General features: G+C 37.4%; 1 protein-coding gene across 5 annotated transcripts in view; it reads right to left on the reverse strand.

Annotated features, from left to right (window-relative positions):
* The window catches only part of AASS (aminoadipate-semialdehyde synthase), a 105,184-nt gene that overhangs the window by 14,542 nt on the left and 74,653 nt on the right, over nucleotides 1–15,989 (reverse strand). For all 5 annotated transcript variants that reach the window (XM_037512320.2, XM_037512312.2, XM_037512327.2 and 2 more), the window contains 9 exons: nucleotides 15,207–15,285; nucleotides 14,956–15,083; nucleotides 13,391–13,539; nucleotides 11,712–11,831; nucleotides 11,221–11,332; nucleotides 4,112–4,171; nucleotides 3,832–3,899; nucleotides 1,262–1,383; nucleotides 966–1,092 (listed from right to left, as the gene is read on the reverse strand). In XM_037512320.2, the coding sequence (XP_037368217.1) occupies nucleotides 966–1,092; nucleotides 1,262–1,383; nucleotides 3,832–3,899; nucleotides 4,112–4,171; nucleotides 11,221–11,332; nucleotides 11,712–11,831; nucleotides 13,391–13,539; nucleotides 14,956–15,083; nucleotides 15,207–15,285 (965 nt within the window). The remainder of the gene's footprint in view (nucleotides 1–965; nucleotides 1,093–1,261; nucleotides 1,384–3,831; nucleotides 3,900–4,111; nucleotides 4,172–11,220; nucleotides 11,333–11,711; nucleotides 11,832–13,390; nucleotides 13,540–14,955; nucleotides 15,084–15,206; nucleotides 15,286–15,989) is intronic.

Genomic DNA, 15,989 nt, shown 5'->3' on the forward strand with positions numbered 1-15,989 from the left:
CCACTGAGGATCTTCCCCGCATTCTCCCAAAGCCAGAACTCTTTCTTCTGCATGTATCTAGCTACTATTTTTTAACTTTTAATGGAATTTATTCTACTCATCTTTATGTTTTTAAGATTTTTTTTGTCTTCGGTCCCCTACTGAAAGACAAGGTTACTGTCTTTTAACCAGCACGTCTCCCAAATGGCTATCAGGTGGTGGGGGGGGCATTAAACTAAATCAAAATAGCCTGTATTTTATATTCAAGAGCAGGCAGGAGCTAGGCTTTAATGGTATTGATTGATGAAAGGTTATCAAAATGGAGAAAGGCCCACATGATGAGCACAAGTTGAAGCTGCCCTCAAAATTCAATTTTGATTGAGTTTTCTAAAAATCTGGATTTTGTGTTTTAATGTAGTGCTGGGACTATACAATCACAAAAAATAAGTTTCTATAAATGTTGATACAACTGAGTATAGTCAAGGAAAAGTAAAGCCTCCTACTGATTGCACAATAATAATTAAGTATTACTAACTTATTGTCTGTTTGGTAAAGCAATCTTCATAGTACCAATGAAAATATAAATACAAAACTATAGGCATAATCACACTATATCACTCTAATTGTAAAATTCATCCTGCATGCTTTGTATTTTTCTTTACCTAAAACAAGAATAAAACCATCTCTCATATAATTATTCTTCCTCAGATCAACATAACAGAATATTGCTTAGATTTATTATCATGTGGAATAGAGTTCTGTACATATTTTGCCAGCATTAATATAAAAGTTCTTGATCTGTTCCTTAATATTTTTATTCAAAAAGAATTAATACTAAACATGGCAACCATTTAAAAGCCAATGAACAAAATACTTGCAAAACTTCAGTTAGAAAGTTTATTTTAAGAAAGGAGAGGAGAAAGTGGAAACAAAAAAAGAGAAATAACTACAAATTATATGGCAATCACCTCTGGCTGGATACAAACCTGATGACAAGATCCTGCTTTGCCACCAAAGAGCCCAACTTCTCTTCTTCTTTACCAATCTCCATGCTAACAGGATTGATGTTATACTTCTTGCCTAACTGCTCAATTTGACTTCTCATGTCAGACCCTATCCATGAAATAAGAAGTCCAATATTTTAGATTTCCTTCCACGAGTCAGAGCAAGCACACTTGAACATCAAAATTATTTTTCCAAAGTAGAGAAACAATAGTCATGCAAAATTAAAGTAAAACACTGTGAACTCAGCTTTTCTTCTTCAAAATCAGGACTTATTTACCTACTGTTATTTCTATGTTCTTATCTCTCGACAGGTATTCCAACACAGGCTCAGAGACATAACCAGTTCCAAGAACCAAGATCTTTTTCTTGGTGCCCATTGAAAATGACTGAGTACGTTCCCTATTGAAAAAGGGGGAGGTGGGAAATAAGTTAACCAAAAAATTATTAGATAACAGAATCTTGCTGTCCCCAAACGAAACCAAAACTTAGACTGTGATGCACTCATTTTTAAAGATTATTATTTCTTGTGATAAGAAACTTCAACAGGAGTTTCCTATAGCAACATTTCCCACTAATTATTTTAGATTTTGTACAAATGATGTCTCTGAAGGGTTTGTCCACAGACTTACGAATTTCCAGCACCACCAGCGGGGTGCCAGTGCTGGAACACTTACTGCCTGGCTTACTCACAGTGAGTAACTTGGTCTCACACTTTCTCCTTCCAGGGGCTATGACTCAAAATCCTGCTGGTGCTTTTCATTGAAACCTCATTTATTCCTCACAACAATCCAAGGAGATGACAATCTGAGAGAAGATGATTCTCATCCTTATAAGCCATTTATCTTTAGGGTCACTTAAGAATAGTTGAAAATATTAACAGTTGAGCCATGGCACAAATATCATGGGTCAAGTGTAGACACAAATCTTAAGACTAGAACTAGGCAGGATTTTAATTCTTGGACAGTTTATTCTGTTAAAATTTATACCTTCTTAACCTATAACTCTTTGTCTTTACTCCCAACTATGACACTCAAGGTAGTGACTATGTGTTGCCCCTCTTTATAAACCTATTAATAATGTTCAGTGTTTTGTCTTAAATATGGATACTCATCAAAATATTTTTAATTAATTTCCCAGCTCTCAGTGTAAAATCATGGAAGGGGTCTGGGTGCCAGGGATTTAAGCAACAAGGTCAATTGCTGGACTCTTGTAGGCCAGCCAATTCTTTTAAATGTTAACCTTTTCATTAATTATAAGTAAATACAATTAAAAGAAAATGTAAAGTGTTCTTGCCTCTCTTCATCCCCATCTTACTACTGATGAGTTAATTAATACTCTCCCATTTCATCTTCCAGAAAGAACCAATATTATTTTCCTATGCATATTCTTTTTAATAATGTGTATAGTGTTGTTTATATTATATTATAGCACGTCATATCATATTATATATTGATGTCCAAATATAGCATTTTGGTGTCCAAATATTAAATGCCCAAAATGTATTTTTAAAAACTCACTCCTAGATTCTAATACTGTCCACCCCACCGGCAACCCCAAGCCTCAGGCTCCAGGTTAATAATCACTGTGCTAATTGACAGAGAGTATAAAAATAAGGCATTGTCTAAGATAAATCAGATTTCCTTGCAAAATGCAATCTTCATTCTCAGTCTCTTGGCACAACCTTCCAGGCAGGAAGGAGGACAGAAGTGCTAACAATTGGAACCAAAAGACCTGTTGGTACTTGAAACCTGCTGTGAAGAGTGAAAATATCATCATGATTGGTCACGTAAGGCACTTTGTTAGAATTAGTGACACAAGAGATCATCAGATGATAAGAATCAAAGTATACAGAGAGCTAGGAAAAACAAACACATGTGGTTTCTGCTATAAGAAATTATCAGATAGAGTTTTAGAATTATCTGCTTTTTTTTTAAACAAAACAAATAATACTCTCTTGGTATCTTATGCCAGAATATTTCATGTTACATAAAAAGTAACAAACATGTATGGAAAAAAATATAACAGTAGTGTACTGAATCTGGATACATCTCCTTTTTATTTCTTAGAGATAAAATAAGAAGGAAGATAAGGCTGTTTGTTTGTTTTTAATTTTCCCATTGTGATTCCTTCTGAGAAGTCAGTGCGTGGGTTATTTTGTTAAATGTGACTAGATATAAAATAGAGCAGACAGAAACACAAATCAAAAGCAATCAGCTGAAGGAACTGGAATAGTCCAAAGAAATGTCAACGTTTTTAAACTTTGAGTAGTAAAATCAGTTAAGGAAACAAGAGCCTTAGCTAAGTGGCTTTCTCTAAGACAACTGTCCTCTGTAGATTTGCCACATTATTTTTTGGCACTGCCCTTGTTATAAAAATCCCCAGGGAGAATTGCCTGCTCACAATTTTCCTTCTTTATCACTGCTTTTAATTTCTAACTAAAAGCCCACTTGCCCAAACATTCTACTGAATGAGAGGCCAAACACTCAACTAAAAACCAGACTAAAAGCACTACAGAAAGGAGTGTGCTTATTTTCCTTTGAGAAAATAACTGAGGCATGACACTATTTGAAATGCTAGAAAAAGAAAAAAAGGCTAATGGAAGTACAACCTCTTGGACATTTTTTTTGCTTACATATTATTCTACGTAAAATATTAGAAAGCCAAAATGGCAATGCACTACTATTCATGGAAACATAATCCACACTGGTTTCACCTAATCACTTAGTTTGGATTTCCTATATTTACAGACATTTTCAAAATTTACATTCTGTATAAAGGTAGTATCATGAACTCACAATTGAAGCATTTAAAAATACTCATCAGATCCAAGATAAGAATAATGCTTACCTGCTCTCTCGGAGTTTCTGGATATATTTATACTTATCAGGCAATATACCATTGGATGTAATCACTGCCTAAATGTATATGACACAAGACATTTCTTTAGTATCCACATTTTAGTCCCCAAAACATGGGCTCATGACTAATAGAGAAGAGACAGATGACAGAGATGAAGAGACAAAGGAGAGAGAGAAAGAGAGAGAGAGAGAAAGGAGAAGGGAGAGAAGAAAGACAAGGGTGGCAGAAAAAAACATGTTCATGGAAAGAATTATTTTTCATGACTTACATCTCTCACCACAGGAGAAAAATTCTGACTTTCAAGAGGCTTTGTTGCATCTGATAATATCTGAAAGGAAAATGAGATTGGTAAGAGATCTGTAACACTGCAAAGAAGGCTTCTTGGTATTTTTATCCTTATTAAATCCCTTATTAAAAGGGGATAAAAGAATTAAGTAAGCAGTTTTCTGAACATCACCAAATATAAATAATTGGTGATAGAAGCCTTCTACAGGTAATGAGATCTGTTCCCAAGGATATGTTATTTTAGCACGATCTCCAATTGTAAAACTAAAGGGTATTAGAGTTGTCCCCCCAGGATCCATAGGGGATTGGTTCCAGGACCCCAAAGATACTAAAAAATGCAGACACTCAAGTCCTTTATATAAAATGGTGATGTATTTGCATATTATATACACACTTCCTGCCAAACACATTAAATTATCTAGAGATTACTTATAATATTTAATACAATGTGAATATTATGCAATGTAGTTGTTAACTATTTTATTTTTAGAATAATGACAAGAAGTCTGTATATGTTCCATACAGAACCACCATAGGCATAGCTACATATTACGTATTTTCTATCTGTGGTTGGTTAAATCCTTGACTGCAGAACCAATGAGGATGACAGGACAGCTGCACAATCTCTTTGCTTGCTGGAAACATGAAAAAGCTTTTCCTTCCCACCAGTTAAATGAGTCTGCGAGCACCATCACAAGCTTCATGGACATAATCTACTGTGAGGGCTCCATCCCATCCCAAACACTCAGGCTATTCTATTAGAGGTAGAAAATGGCTCTTCCAGGCAGCAGGCCCACCCACCCTACACTACGGAGTCTTCCTCAGATCAATATAAGCATGTCACCATCTCAAAAGTAGCAGGGAAAATGATTTCACCAAGTAGACCTAAAAGTAGTCATCCATGTTCCTCCCATTATCTCAAGAATGAGCTAAATGGCCAACAACCAAGTCACATCTCTCATGTTAATATCACAGCGACCTTCCTGTCCTCCTTTTTTCTGCTAAGGTATGTAATTGTTGCATAGACTGCCAGGGGTAAAGGTCATTTAAGTCACTATGGTTGCTTCTGTTGCCCTTGAGACAATCTCTCTCTCTCTCTCTCTCTCTCTCTCTCTCTCTCTCTCTCTCTCTCTGTTTCTCAGGTGAAAGTAATACCAATTTCATGAAAAATATTTCTGACACCATACAAAATGAAATACTTTCCAACTTGTTTTATGAAGCCAACATAACCTTCATGCCAAAACCTGACAAAGACACAAAGACATTATAAGAAAAGAAAGTTATAGGTTAAGCTCGCTCTTGAATATTTATGTAATACTATTAAATCAAATAAATCACGGTATAAAATTAACAGAAAAATGTATACAGGTGTACCAGAATATATGTGAAAATTTTCCATAATAGAATTATTAGCAATAGCTCCAAATAGTAAGCAACCTCAAACGTCTACCAAATGTAAGACAGATAAATCTTGTTATATTCATTAGCAACCTGACTCTGGTTATAAATAAAATATTAATGCATTGCAACCAGGCTGAGTGGATTCCAAGAATTGAAGATGGTTTGATATTTGAAAAACAGATAAAACTCACATAGTTAACAGAGCAAAGGAAAAAAGTCACATGAGGGCCTCCCCAGTGGCGCAGCGGTTGAGCGCTGGGTTGCAAAGCTGCCCGCAGCCTCTGCAGCGCCAGATCGATCCCCGGCTGCTCCCCAGCCACCAGAGGAGGGTCCCACATGGTGCGCAGACCTCTCCTGCCGCCCGCTGCTCCCCTCAGCAGTGTACTTCGGTCCCTCTGCCTGCTCTGCTCCCCGCTTCTGCTCTGGTGAATTCTCTCACCCTCCCGCATTTCTGACTGTACCCAGTGCTTGTATAAACAAACAAACAACAAACAAACAAATAAATAAATAAATAAAACATGCCTCTATTAAAAAAAAAATCTAAAAAAAAGTCACATGATCCTCTCAATGAATATAGAAAATACATCTGATTAAATACAGTAGTCATTTATAATAATAATATGCTTAAAAACCTCCTTGATATGATAAAATCTAAAATATTGAAATTTTCCCTCTTATGATCACAAAAGAGAAAAAGATGCTCTGGGTATTGATTTTACTTCTATTCATTTGCTTCTAATGCAAGAAGGAAAAATAAAAAATAGGCTGAAATTAACAGAAGAAGGATCACAGAAAGGAAGAGATATGTACAACAGTCATAATCACATATAATTCAGATTATATAACAAACTCACAAATGTATGAGATAAAAGGAGAAATCAGAAAATGTGCAAGTACATTTGAAAAGCACTGCACAGATGACACTCCTAAATGGTTCAAGAAACATAAGAAAAGTTACCCAATCTTTTTAGTCACTAGAGAAATGCAAATAAAAACTACAATGAGATACAACTACACATACAAAAAAATAGCTAAATGAAGAGATTATGAAAGCATAATATTGAGATTTTTGAGTACAGGACCCTTTTATGATACTGATGGGAGTGGTTCCGGCACTCTGGAAAAGCTTTTGGAACTAGTGAAAGTGAATATTCCTTAAAACTCAGCAAATCTAGAGTAGGTATAAATGAAACAAAAGAATTATGTACATATGAGTACCAAAAGACATGCTAAAAATTCATAGTAGAATTATTAATAAAAACCACAAACAGAAAACAACCCCAAGAACCCATCAACAGGAGACAGATAAATAAATCTTGACGTATTCACATCTTGAACTATAACACAGCAATGAAAAGGAAGACATTATTGTTAAACTAAATGATGAATCATATAAAAATAATATTGAATGAAAGTTGAATGAAAATAATATTGAATGAAAGTTTTAGACACAATAGCATACATCTTGCACAATTTCATCTATATAAGTTTTCCCCCAAAGGCAAAAAACTATGCCACAGTTTAAAGTCAGGATGGTAGGTAAGTACCTATAGTAAGGAGAATAGAGGGAGTGCTGGGGAGATGAAGAGGGTTTCTAGGATGGTAACATTGTTCAATTTATTTACTTATATAGTTTTCACTTGGATGTTTTCTGATGATTTATTATGCTGTATAGCTCTGTATCACTAATCTGTGACACTTTAATATTTTTTATAAAGATTTATTTTTATTTATTTATACAAGCACTGGGTACAGTCAGAAGCACGGGAGGGTGAGAGAATTCACCAGAGTCAGAGCGGGGAGCAGAGCAGGCAGAAGGACCGAGGTACACTGCTGAGGGAAGCAGCGGGGGGCAGGAGAGGTCTGTGCGCCATGCGGGACCCTCCTCCGGTGGCCTGGGAGCAGCCGGGGATCGAACCGGCGCTGCAGAGGCTGCGGGCAGCTTTGCAACCCAGCGCTCAACCGCTGCGCCACCGGGGAGGCCCACTTTAATATTTTATACTTACGCACAAAATTTACTTTTTGTTCTTTAAATAAAGACTTTACCTAAGAAATTCACCTACCCCTCACTAATTACTTGGGTCAACTCTCAATCACACCTTACTGAGAACTCACTGGATTGACTTGCTTTTCTCCTACCATTATAAGAGATCAATTGTACTGAACGAATGACAGTTTTGATGAAGAGCAAATAAGAAAGGAAAACCATGTTCTAAGGTCCAAAAGAAATAAATTTAGAGCTGAAATTTTGAAAGATAACAATTTGTGAGTTGAAAATGTCTTAGAACAACTTCTTACCATGCTAAATGATATTCCAGAAGCTGAAAAGACATGTCAAGACATTAACAGTCAAATCCATGCACAAAGTATATCAGTAATTCAATATTTTCTATCACCTGGTATAACAAGGTAAGAATTGCACTAAAATACATGATTTTAGCATTAAAAAAAAGAGTGAGATATTCAGCAATCAAAAAAGATAAACTCATGGGCCTCCCTGGTGGCACAAGGGGTTAAGCACCATACTGAAGCAATCAGCAGCCTCGGCAGCATGAGTTCAATTCCCGGCCAGCCAGGGAGAAACCCACGTGGCGAGGCAGACCTCTCCTGTCTCGCCCGCTGCTCCCCTCAGCAGTGTATTTTCAGTTAATCTGCCTGTTCTGTTCCCCACTCTGTCTCTGGTGGATCCGCTCGCTCCCTGCATCTCTGGCCTGTACCCCAGCTCTTGTATGCATAAATAAATAAATCTTTTTTTAAAAAAAAGATAAACTCATGCCATTTGCAGCAATGTGGGTGGAGCTAGAAGAAATTATGCTCAGTAAAATAAGACAGAAGGAAAAAGAAAAATATCAGATGGTTTCACTTATAGTAGGAATATAGGGGAACCAAATAAGACATCAGTGTTAAAAAAAAAAAATAGTACAAAACACAACAAAGCAAAAACAGACAATCATAAATCAGAGACATACTGCAGGGGAGAAGGCAGGAGAGGGATCAGAGGGAGGGAGGGAGGGAGGAGCACAGGGACTGAGGTGATGGTGCACAGGTGCATTGGTGAAGGAAACTCTATGGGGACTACACTTGAGGGGGTGGAGGGAAGCAAATATTGTTTAAAAATGAACAATGATGTAAAAAATAAAAAAAAAAAATTTAAAAATGAGAGCCAAAAACTCAGCTCTTCTAGATGCTCCAACCCTCTGCTGGAGTGACCTTGACTCCTTGATGCCTTGTGACTAGGATGTGTCCCGTCTTGGGTGTGCTGGCCAGAACTCTAAGAGACCATCCCTCTTGCTAATAACAACTATAAACTATGGATTAAAACAAAACAAAACAAACAAACCAAGAAAAAAAAAAAACAAAGAAAACCAGCTATCTATCTAAGAGTTTCAGAAAATGAAGGCTAGCAGGTGGTTTGGGGAGAAAGGTCACAGCTTGGAACAAATTTCCAGTGCAGTAATTGACACCCCATTCTTTAGGCATTGCTTTGAGGGGCACAGGAGTAGGGGTACAAGACAGTAGCGACTCACAGGAAGCTCACTGACTTTCTGACCTGAGGACCCAGGATGGAGCCCAGAGCAACCAGTCTCTAGAATGGGAGGAGATGCCAGAAGGGGCAGACCCAGAAAAGATAAAAGTCCAACTTCTATGTAAGATCTGCCCAAGTCCCTCGGTGACCCTTAAACTGAGCATGCCCAGACAGACTACAATTAGCCATAAGGAGCTAACTCTCATGTGAGCTACACCCATACTCCCAACTCAGATGACACAGGATTTTTAGTTTAAGTCTAACCAAATGAATAGTCTGCTAAAAAAAATTTTTTTTACAGAAATTTCACAACCCAGAATCACTAGAGTGTAACGTTCATACCATCCAGGACACACTCCAAAATTATGCCAGTTAAGAAAACAGGAAAACTATGTTTTGACCCATCCTTAATAGAATTCAATACCAAATTGACCCAGAATTTTTTAAAATATGAGGCAGATTATAAAGTGGCCTTTTAACTATGTTCCATGTGATAAAGAAAAATATACTCATAGTAAATGGTAAAAATTCTCAGCAGAGAAAGACAGGAAAATGAACCAAATAGAAATTTTAGGACTGAACACTGAATATCTGAAATAAAATACTCACTGAAAGGGCTAAAGGAATTTAATCGGTCTCCAGGGAGATATGCCGGGGGAAAAACTTCGAAAAAGGTAAACATCTGGGTAAATCTATAATTATTTTTTTAATACACACATGGCTTTCAATCACTTAGATATTATGAGTATGTTACAACGTGGAAGGGCGGATAAGATTATATTTTAAAACCATCTTATTTTACAGGTGAAACATCTGAGTCTCAGAAAGGAAATGAATGACCCGCTAAGTCAGAAAACAAGTTGATGTCTCTGGGAAGGCCAGGCATGTGGACACTCCATTTTTTGTTACTTTAGCCCCTCAGCACCAGTCCCAGACATTTATAGATCCAGCCCTGTATCAGCAATCCTTCTGCCTTGTTCTCTATGACTCAGTTTCCCAATCTGTAAAATGGGTTTAATAATGGTATCTACCAATTAGGGTTCTCACGAGTATTTAAAAATTAAGATACAGGGCCTCCCCACTGGAGCCACGGTTGAGCACTGGGTTGTGAGGCTGCCCGGAGCCTCTGCAGCGCTGGTTCATTCCCGGCCGTCGGGCGAGGGTCCCACATGGCGCACACACCTCTCCTGCCACCCGCTGCTCCCCTCAGCAGTGTACTTCGGTCCTTCTGCCTGCTCTGCTCCCCGCTCTGGTGAATTCTCTCACCCTCCTGCGCTTCTGACTGTACCCAGTGCTTATATAAATAAATAAATAAAAATCTTTAAAAAAAAATTAAGATACATACATAAAGGAATTTCAGCACTGCCTGGCACTTAGTAGGTACAATATAATATTGTACCCAACCATGACAATACCTGCTGTCTGCATTTTCTAACACTGGCTATCTGTTTTCATAGATATATTATAGGAAGAAGGCAAACAGTCAAAATGGAGTAGCATGGGAAAGAAAAGAAGAGCAGAGACTGGAAGTTTCACTTATTTATGCCCCATTAACTACTGTCTCATTTTAGTGAACTGTGGATGAAAAAGATAAGAGCCACTATTCATGTCTTTGGAATCATTGCCAGAGGAAGACTGTCATCAACACTAGGCATAAAGCAAGTTGAGCATGAACACTTAGGATAAATAGTGAAATAAGAAAACTTATTTTTGGCAAGGAAAATGGAATTTAGATAACATAGTATTTCAGCAGCCAATTACCATCACAGTGAAAAATAGATGAAAATAACAAACCATCATTTTGAAGAACTCCAATAAAATTTTCTAGATTTGTGATTTTTTTAATCTATTAATCACAGCACAGTAAAAATGCCCCAAGATGCATGAAAGAATTGAAAACAAAGCAAATCTTACCTTACATGACATAAACATTCTTGATAAAACATACAAATGAGTGACAGTTGCAATTAGGAAGGCAGTTTCATGTTCATATGCCCCATGAGACAGGTAAGCAGGATACAAGGTGTCAGCAAGTACTTTAGGGAAGGGCTGGCATTTCATTTTACAACAGATTTCTTAGACACAGAAGACCAGAACGTCGAAAGGATTTCTCCGTAATCTATTGAAAGCCACAGAGTTGTTGAAGATGCTACCAGTCTGCTTACCATTTCTTCAACATAAGGGTAAAGCTTGTCTCCAAAGTATTCTGTAGCTTCAATTGGAAGCTGTGCCGGCAAATTGTCAATGGAACACATCAGAATCCCAGAGCCTTGAACACTAGGAGAACCAATATGCTTTATTCATATGTACAAAATGTTACTTGGAAGCTCTAAGTCTTCCAAATGTTTACTCCATTATATTTGCGTCATAATCATTTGTAATGTTGCATCATGAATACAAGAAAATAAGACTTTCAGAAAGAATTTTTCCCTTCAGCAACCCATCTTCCATTTAAATATAGTTTATGTGCACTGAAGTGTTCAAACTTGCATGTGGTTTTTCAACCAAATTTTTTGTATCTTTGAGCATATCTTTGGAAATATGCATAGACTTTATAAAGATCTAAAATACTGAGTATTTGAGACTAGTAGCTCAAGGTAAGCAAATAATGTATTATTATGTATCTTTTGCCATCTTACAGCTTTAGCAAACTCACCTGTTATTAATCTGCTGGTCTGCACCATATATGCCAAAGGGATGGTCTATGGTGGTACACTCTGTCATAAACTCTATCGAGCCTTCTGGGTCAGCTGAAATGTCACATATAGCCACGAGTCTGGAATAACATCAATACTTAGATGCGAATGTGAACTCTGAAGTATCCAGGATTAAAAATGAATAAAAGTAAAAGGTACCGGAATACTTTTCAATGTAGATGACAAGTTAACCTACTTAGCCAACTCTAAATAACTTATGAAGGGCCTCCCCAGTGCAGCAGCAGGTTGAGCACAGCGCTGTGACGCTGTCTGCAGCCTCTGCAGCATGGGTTCAATTCCCAGACAGCCAGGTAGCAACCCACATGGCGCAGCAGACCTCTCCTGTCTTGTCCGCTCTCCCCTCAGCAGTGTCTTTCAGTCAGTCTTCCTGTTCTGCTCCCTATTCTGTCTCTGGTGAATCCTCTCACCCTCCCACACGTCTAGACTGTGCCCTGGTTCCTGTATGCATGAATGAATAAATCTTAAAAGAAAAAAATAACTTAGGAAGACTCAGTTACACTACCTTTACCTCGCTTAGTACCATATAATTCTGCATGCCATTACATAAAGATCTCTAGAATCATGAACATGTGTCTCAGCTCAGCATTTGAAGGCTGATCACAATGTTCCTGCCCAATTACCATCTACCTGTGTGTCTAGATAAATACTCCCCTAGAGCTAGACTACCCCGCTCACTGTGTCTTCCATTGTGTTTTGGTGACTCCGTATCTACCAAGCACCAAACCTGTCACTTGAAATTCTCATTCTCGTTATCCTCCTGTTAAGACTGCCAAGGCGAGCATTCTCACTTTCTTCTAAACTCCTGTGGTACTGACTGCTCCTAGCATTCCCTTGGCACTTACTTGGTGCCAGCGACTCACCTGAGGGCTGTAATCTATCTTATTTTTTCACTCTTCTCTATCCTTCAGGGTAGCAAAACGTTTTTTTTTTTAAAGATTGATTTATTTATTTATACAAGCACTGGGTACAGTCAGAAGTGCGGGAGGGTGAGAGAATTTACCAGAGCCAGAGCGGGGAACAGAACAGGAAGACCGATGAAATACACTGCTGAGGGGAGCAGCGGGCGGCAGGAGAAGTCTGCACGCCATGTGAGACCCTCGCCGGCAGCCAGGTATCGAACCAGTGCTGCAGAGGCTGAGGGCAGCTTCGCAGCCCAGCGCTCAACCACTGTGCCACCAGGGGAGGCCCTTTAGCAGAGTGTTAAGCAGATCAGACTTCCACAACTATTTCTTCATTAACTAATAAATTGAACATTTAATAATCATTTGAATGTATGCTATATGTCAGACAATATATGAGGGACTATGCCAAGATAAATGGGGATATTATCATAAGGAGATTAAATTCTAGTAGAAGGGAGAAAAATCATAAACACAAGAAATTAGAGCATCATGAATTTCAGAAAAAGAAAAATCAGAATAAAAGACTAGAGACATGTAAAAGTAATATAACACCATTCGATGGGGTTAGTTTTGAGTTGCATGTGAAGTCACATAAGTTAAGGATAAGGCACACTAGTCACACTCAAGTCCTGTGCTATGTGTATCTCTATATGTGATATCCTAAGACTGGGCAATGCTTATAAAAACTGCTATCAATGCTGAAGTGAAGTCCTTACTTGTGTGGTAATGCAGGGCAGCCTTCAACACCAACACCTGCGGTCTTGCCTGGAGCCAGTAGGTTCTGAAGATCTTGACGGGTTAGTAGACGAGGGACATTTTGTTCCCAATAGATACCATTAATTAAACAACTTGTATAGGGTGCAATCTGTAAAGCAAGTTCCAAGTTCAACAAAATAGGAAATAGCCTATTTTTACAAAATGCACTGTAAGAGAGTTCAGTAAAATCCATGAGAAATAACTTCATGTTAATTCTAATTGACCTTGTTTTTCAGGTCACTGCCATCTTTTGAGGCAAAGTAAATACCCACCCAAATTTCAATGTAGAATTACCCCATGATATAGAAATATATGAATATAAATATAAACATAATTTTTTGTTCTGTGGTGTATTGCACAGCCAAGAAAAAGGAAAGGATAGAGAGTTAGATAAACTGGCACTCTATTTCCAGCTCAACCACCAATAGAGTGTTATCTAAATCATGCTACCTCAACTTCTCTGGGCTCTATGTTCCTTACCTGCTAGATGGGGATAATACGTACCCCATTCCTCAAAGGAATGCTGTGAAAATTAAATCAGATAACATTTGTAAGCTCCATAGACAAATGTTCTATATACATGCATATGTGGTAACTAGGTCATTATAAGTTTTATGATGCATCCAATCACCAGTAATTCTGACTGGGAGAAAGGGAAGGGATGGAAATTTACAAATTCAAGATTTTCAGTCTAAAACTATTTCACTGTTTTTGTTTTTCAAGCCTGTTTTTGATAGAAATAGACATTCTCAAGTTATAGGAAGAGTGCTTCTTTATAAAATGCTCTACTTGCTTTAATATCTAAATTGAATACCAGTATCTAAAAATGCTATATTGTTCAGACATATTTAAATTTATTTAAAACATGTAAATGCATGCACTTTTTGTTGTATTTGTCTTCTGTTTGTTAGTTTGTTTTGAGAAGGACTGTTGAGTTATAGAACACACAAATAAATTGTTCATCTTACAAGATGAGATCATGTTTCCCCAGCAGAAGGATTTTAAGTGTAAGCAACTTTTTTATACAATGGGGATGAGTTTCTGCTAATACAGTCATACTATTTTACCCTAACCTCCTGTAATCTACAGCATGAATTTCAAGAAAACTAGTTGAGGTTATGATTGCAACTTGTGGTCATAGAAATAATACACATATGTTGATATCAAGCCTCGTTGACATTGCACCTAGTCAACAGTACTAACTAGTCCAGGACAAATAAGAGAAAATAGTAATCCAAGGGGGATGGTTCAGAGCTATTGGGCACATGCAGACCTGCAGTGGAAAAAGAAACAGTGAAGCATAGGGCAGAAACCACCAAAGCAAAGAGCACTAAGCAAAGGCCATTCCAAACTTTAAAGAAAACCAACAATTCCTACAGCTAACCCAAGATCCCCAAAGGACTCACACCAAGTCAACATGGGAAAACTGAAGACCAATGTCCATAATCAGAACTCCTCTCCTTGAAAGCAGTCTAACTACAGTGTAGCATGAGCAACCAACTCAAAAGCTAGATATGATACTCACATCAGTACTAAAACGACTTATGTAGCGCTCAGGATATTTGTCATACTCTCCAGGATCATATACACCATCTGTTTTCCTGACAAGATGATGATGGCGACTTAACACCGTCCCGTACACTTTTCTCAGGTCTTGTAGAGGAGAAAGAAATTAGTAAAGTGGGTGACATATGATAAAGATTTATGGTGATAAAAATTATAACACAGAAACTGTGAAAAACAGTAAAAGATAGTCACCCTCCCCGCCTCTCTTACCTCCAGCTTGGGAAACTTCTTTTAATTCATGTGGCTCCACATATTCACAGGGTAGTTCTTTGAAAATTTCTTGGGCTCCCTGTAAATAACACACAAGAAAAATTCAATTTTTAGGAAAAGAATCAACACAATTTCCTTAAGAATTCCATCTCATTTTCCCCAAATTATTTAACTTCACATGTCCCTCCCTGCATCCAGGATTACAATTCAGAAGTACAGATGAATTTCTAACATGCAGTTTGCAAACCAGCTTTTACTCCAGTTTCAACAGCACTTGGAAGAGATTTTAATTGTTTTACTTAAGCTAAATGGCAGAAACAAGAGCATTGAAAAATGAGAGCATAACAAAATATTTCTATTTACTTTTTGATCCAGTGCAGAAATTATTTTAAGTAGTGAGACTACATTTCCAACAGAAGAATTTGTTTTCTGTCTCACAGTACAATACACACAGTGATGTTCTATTTGTAAAGTATTTTTCTAAGACCTATTTTACAATTATAAGTCACTCTGGGAAATTCCAAATGTAGTCTTCTCCAAACAGCTCTAGAAGGAAGAAAGTGTTCATTCCAGTCAGGAATTAATCTTCCTAATATCTTATTGACAAAACTCCAAGTCATCTTGAAAAGTTTAATCCTGGGGTCATTTCAAACTCAGGGACATCTCACTAAAAGAGATCACCCAAAGAAACTCTGGATACCATTAGTAATAAAAGATCCCTTAAAAAGAAAAGAAAAGGGAAAAAAAAATTTGCAGTCTCTGATAGCTTGGAATGAAATAAAA

The sequence above is a fragment of the Talpa occidentalis genome, unplaced genomic scaffold (genome assembly GCF_014898055.3).
Source record: "Talpa occidentalis isolate TD23 unplaced genomic scaffold, MPIMG_talOcc4v2.1, whole genome shotgun sequence".
Lineage (NCBI taxonomy): Eukaryota > Metazoa > Chordata > Mammalia > Eulipotyphla > Talpidae > Talpa > Talpa occidentalis.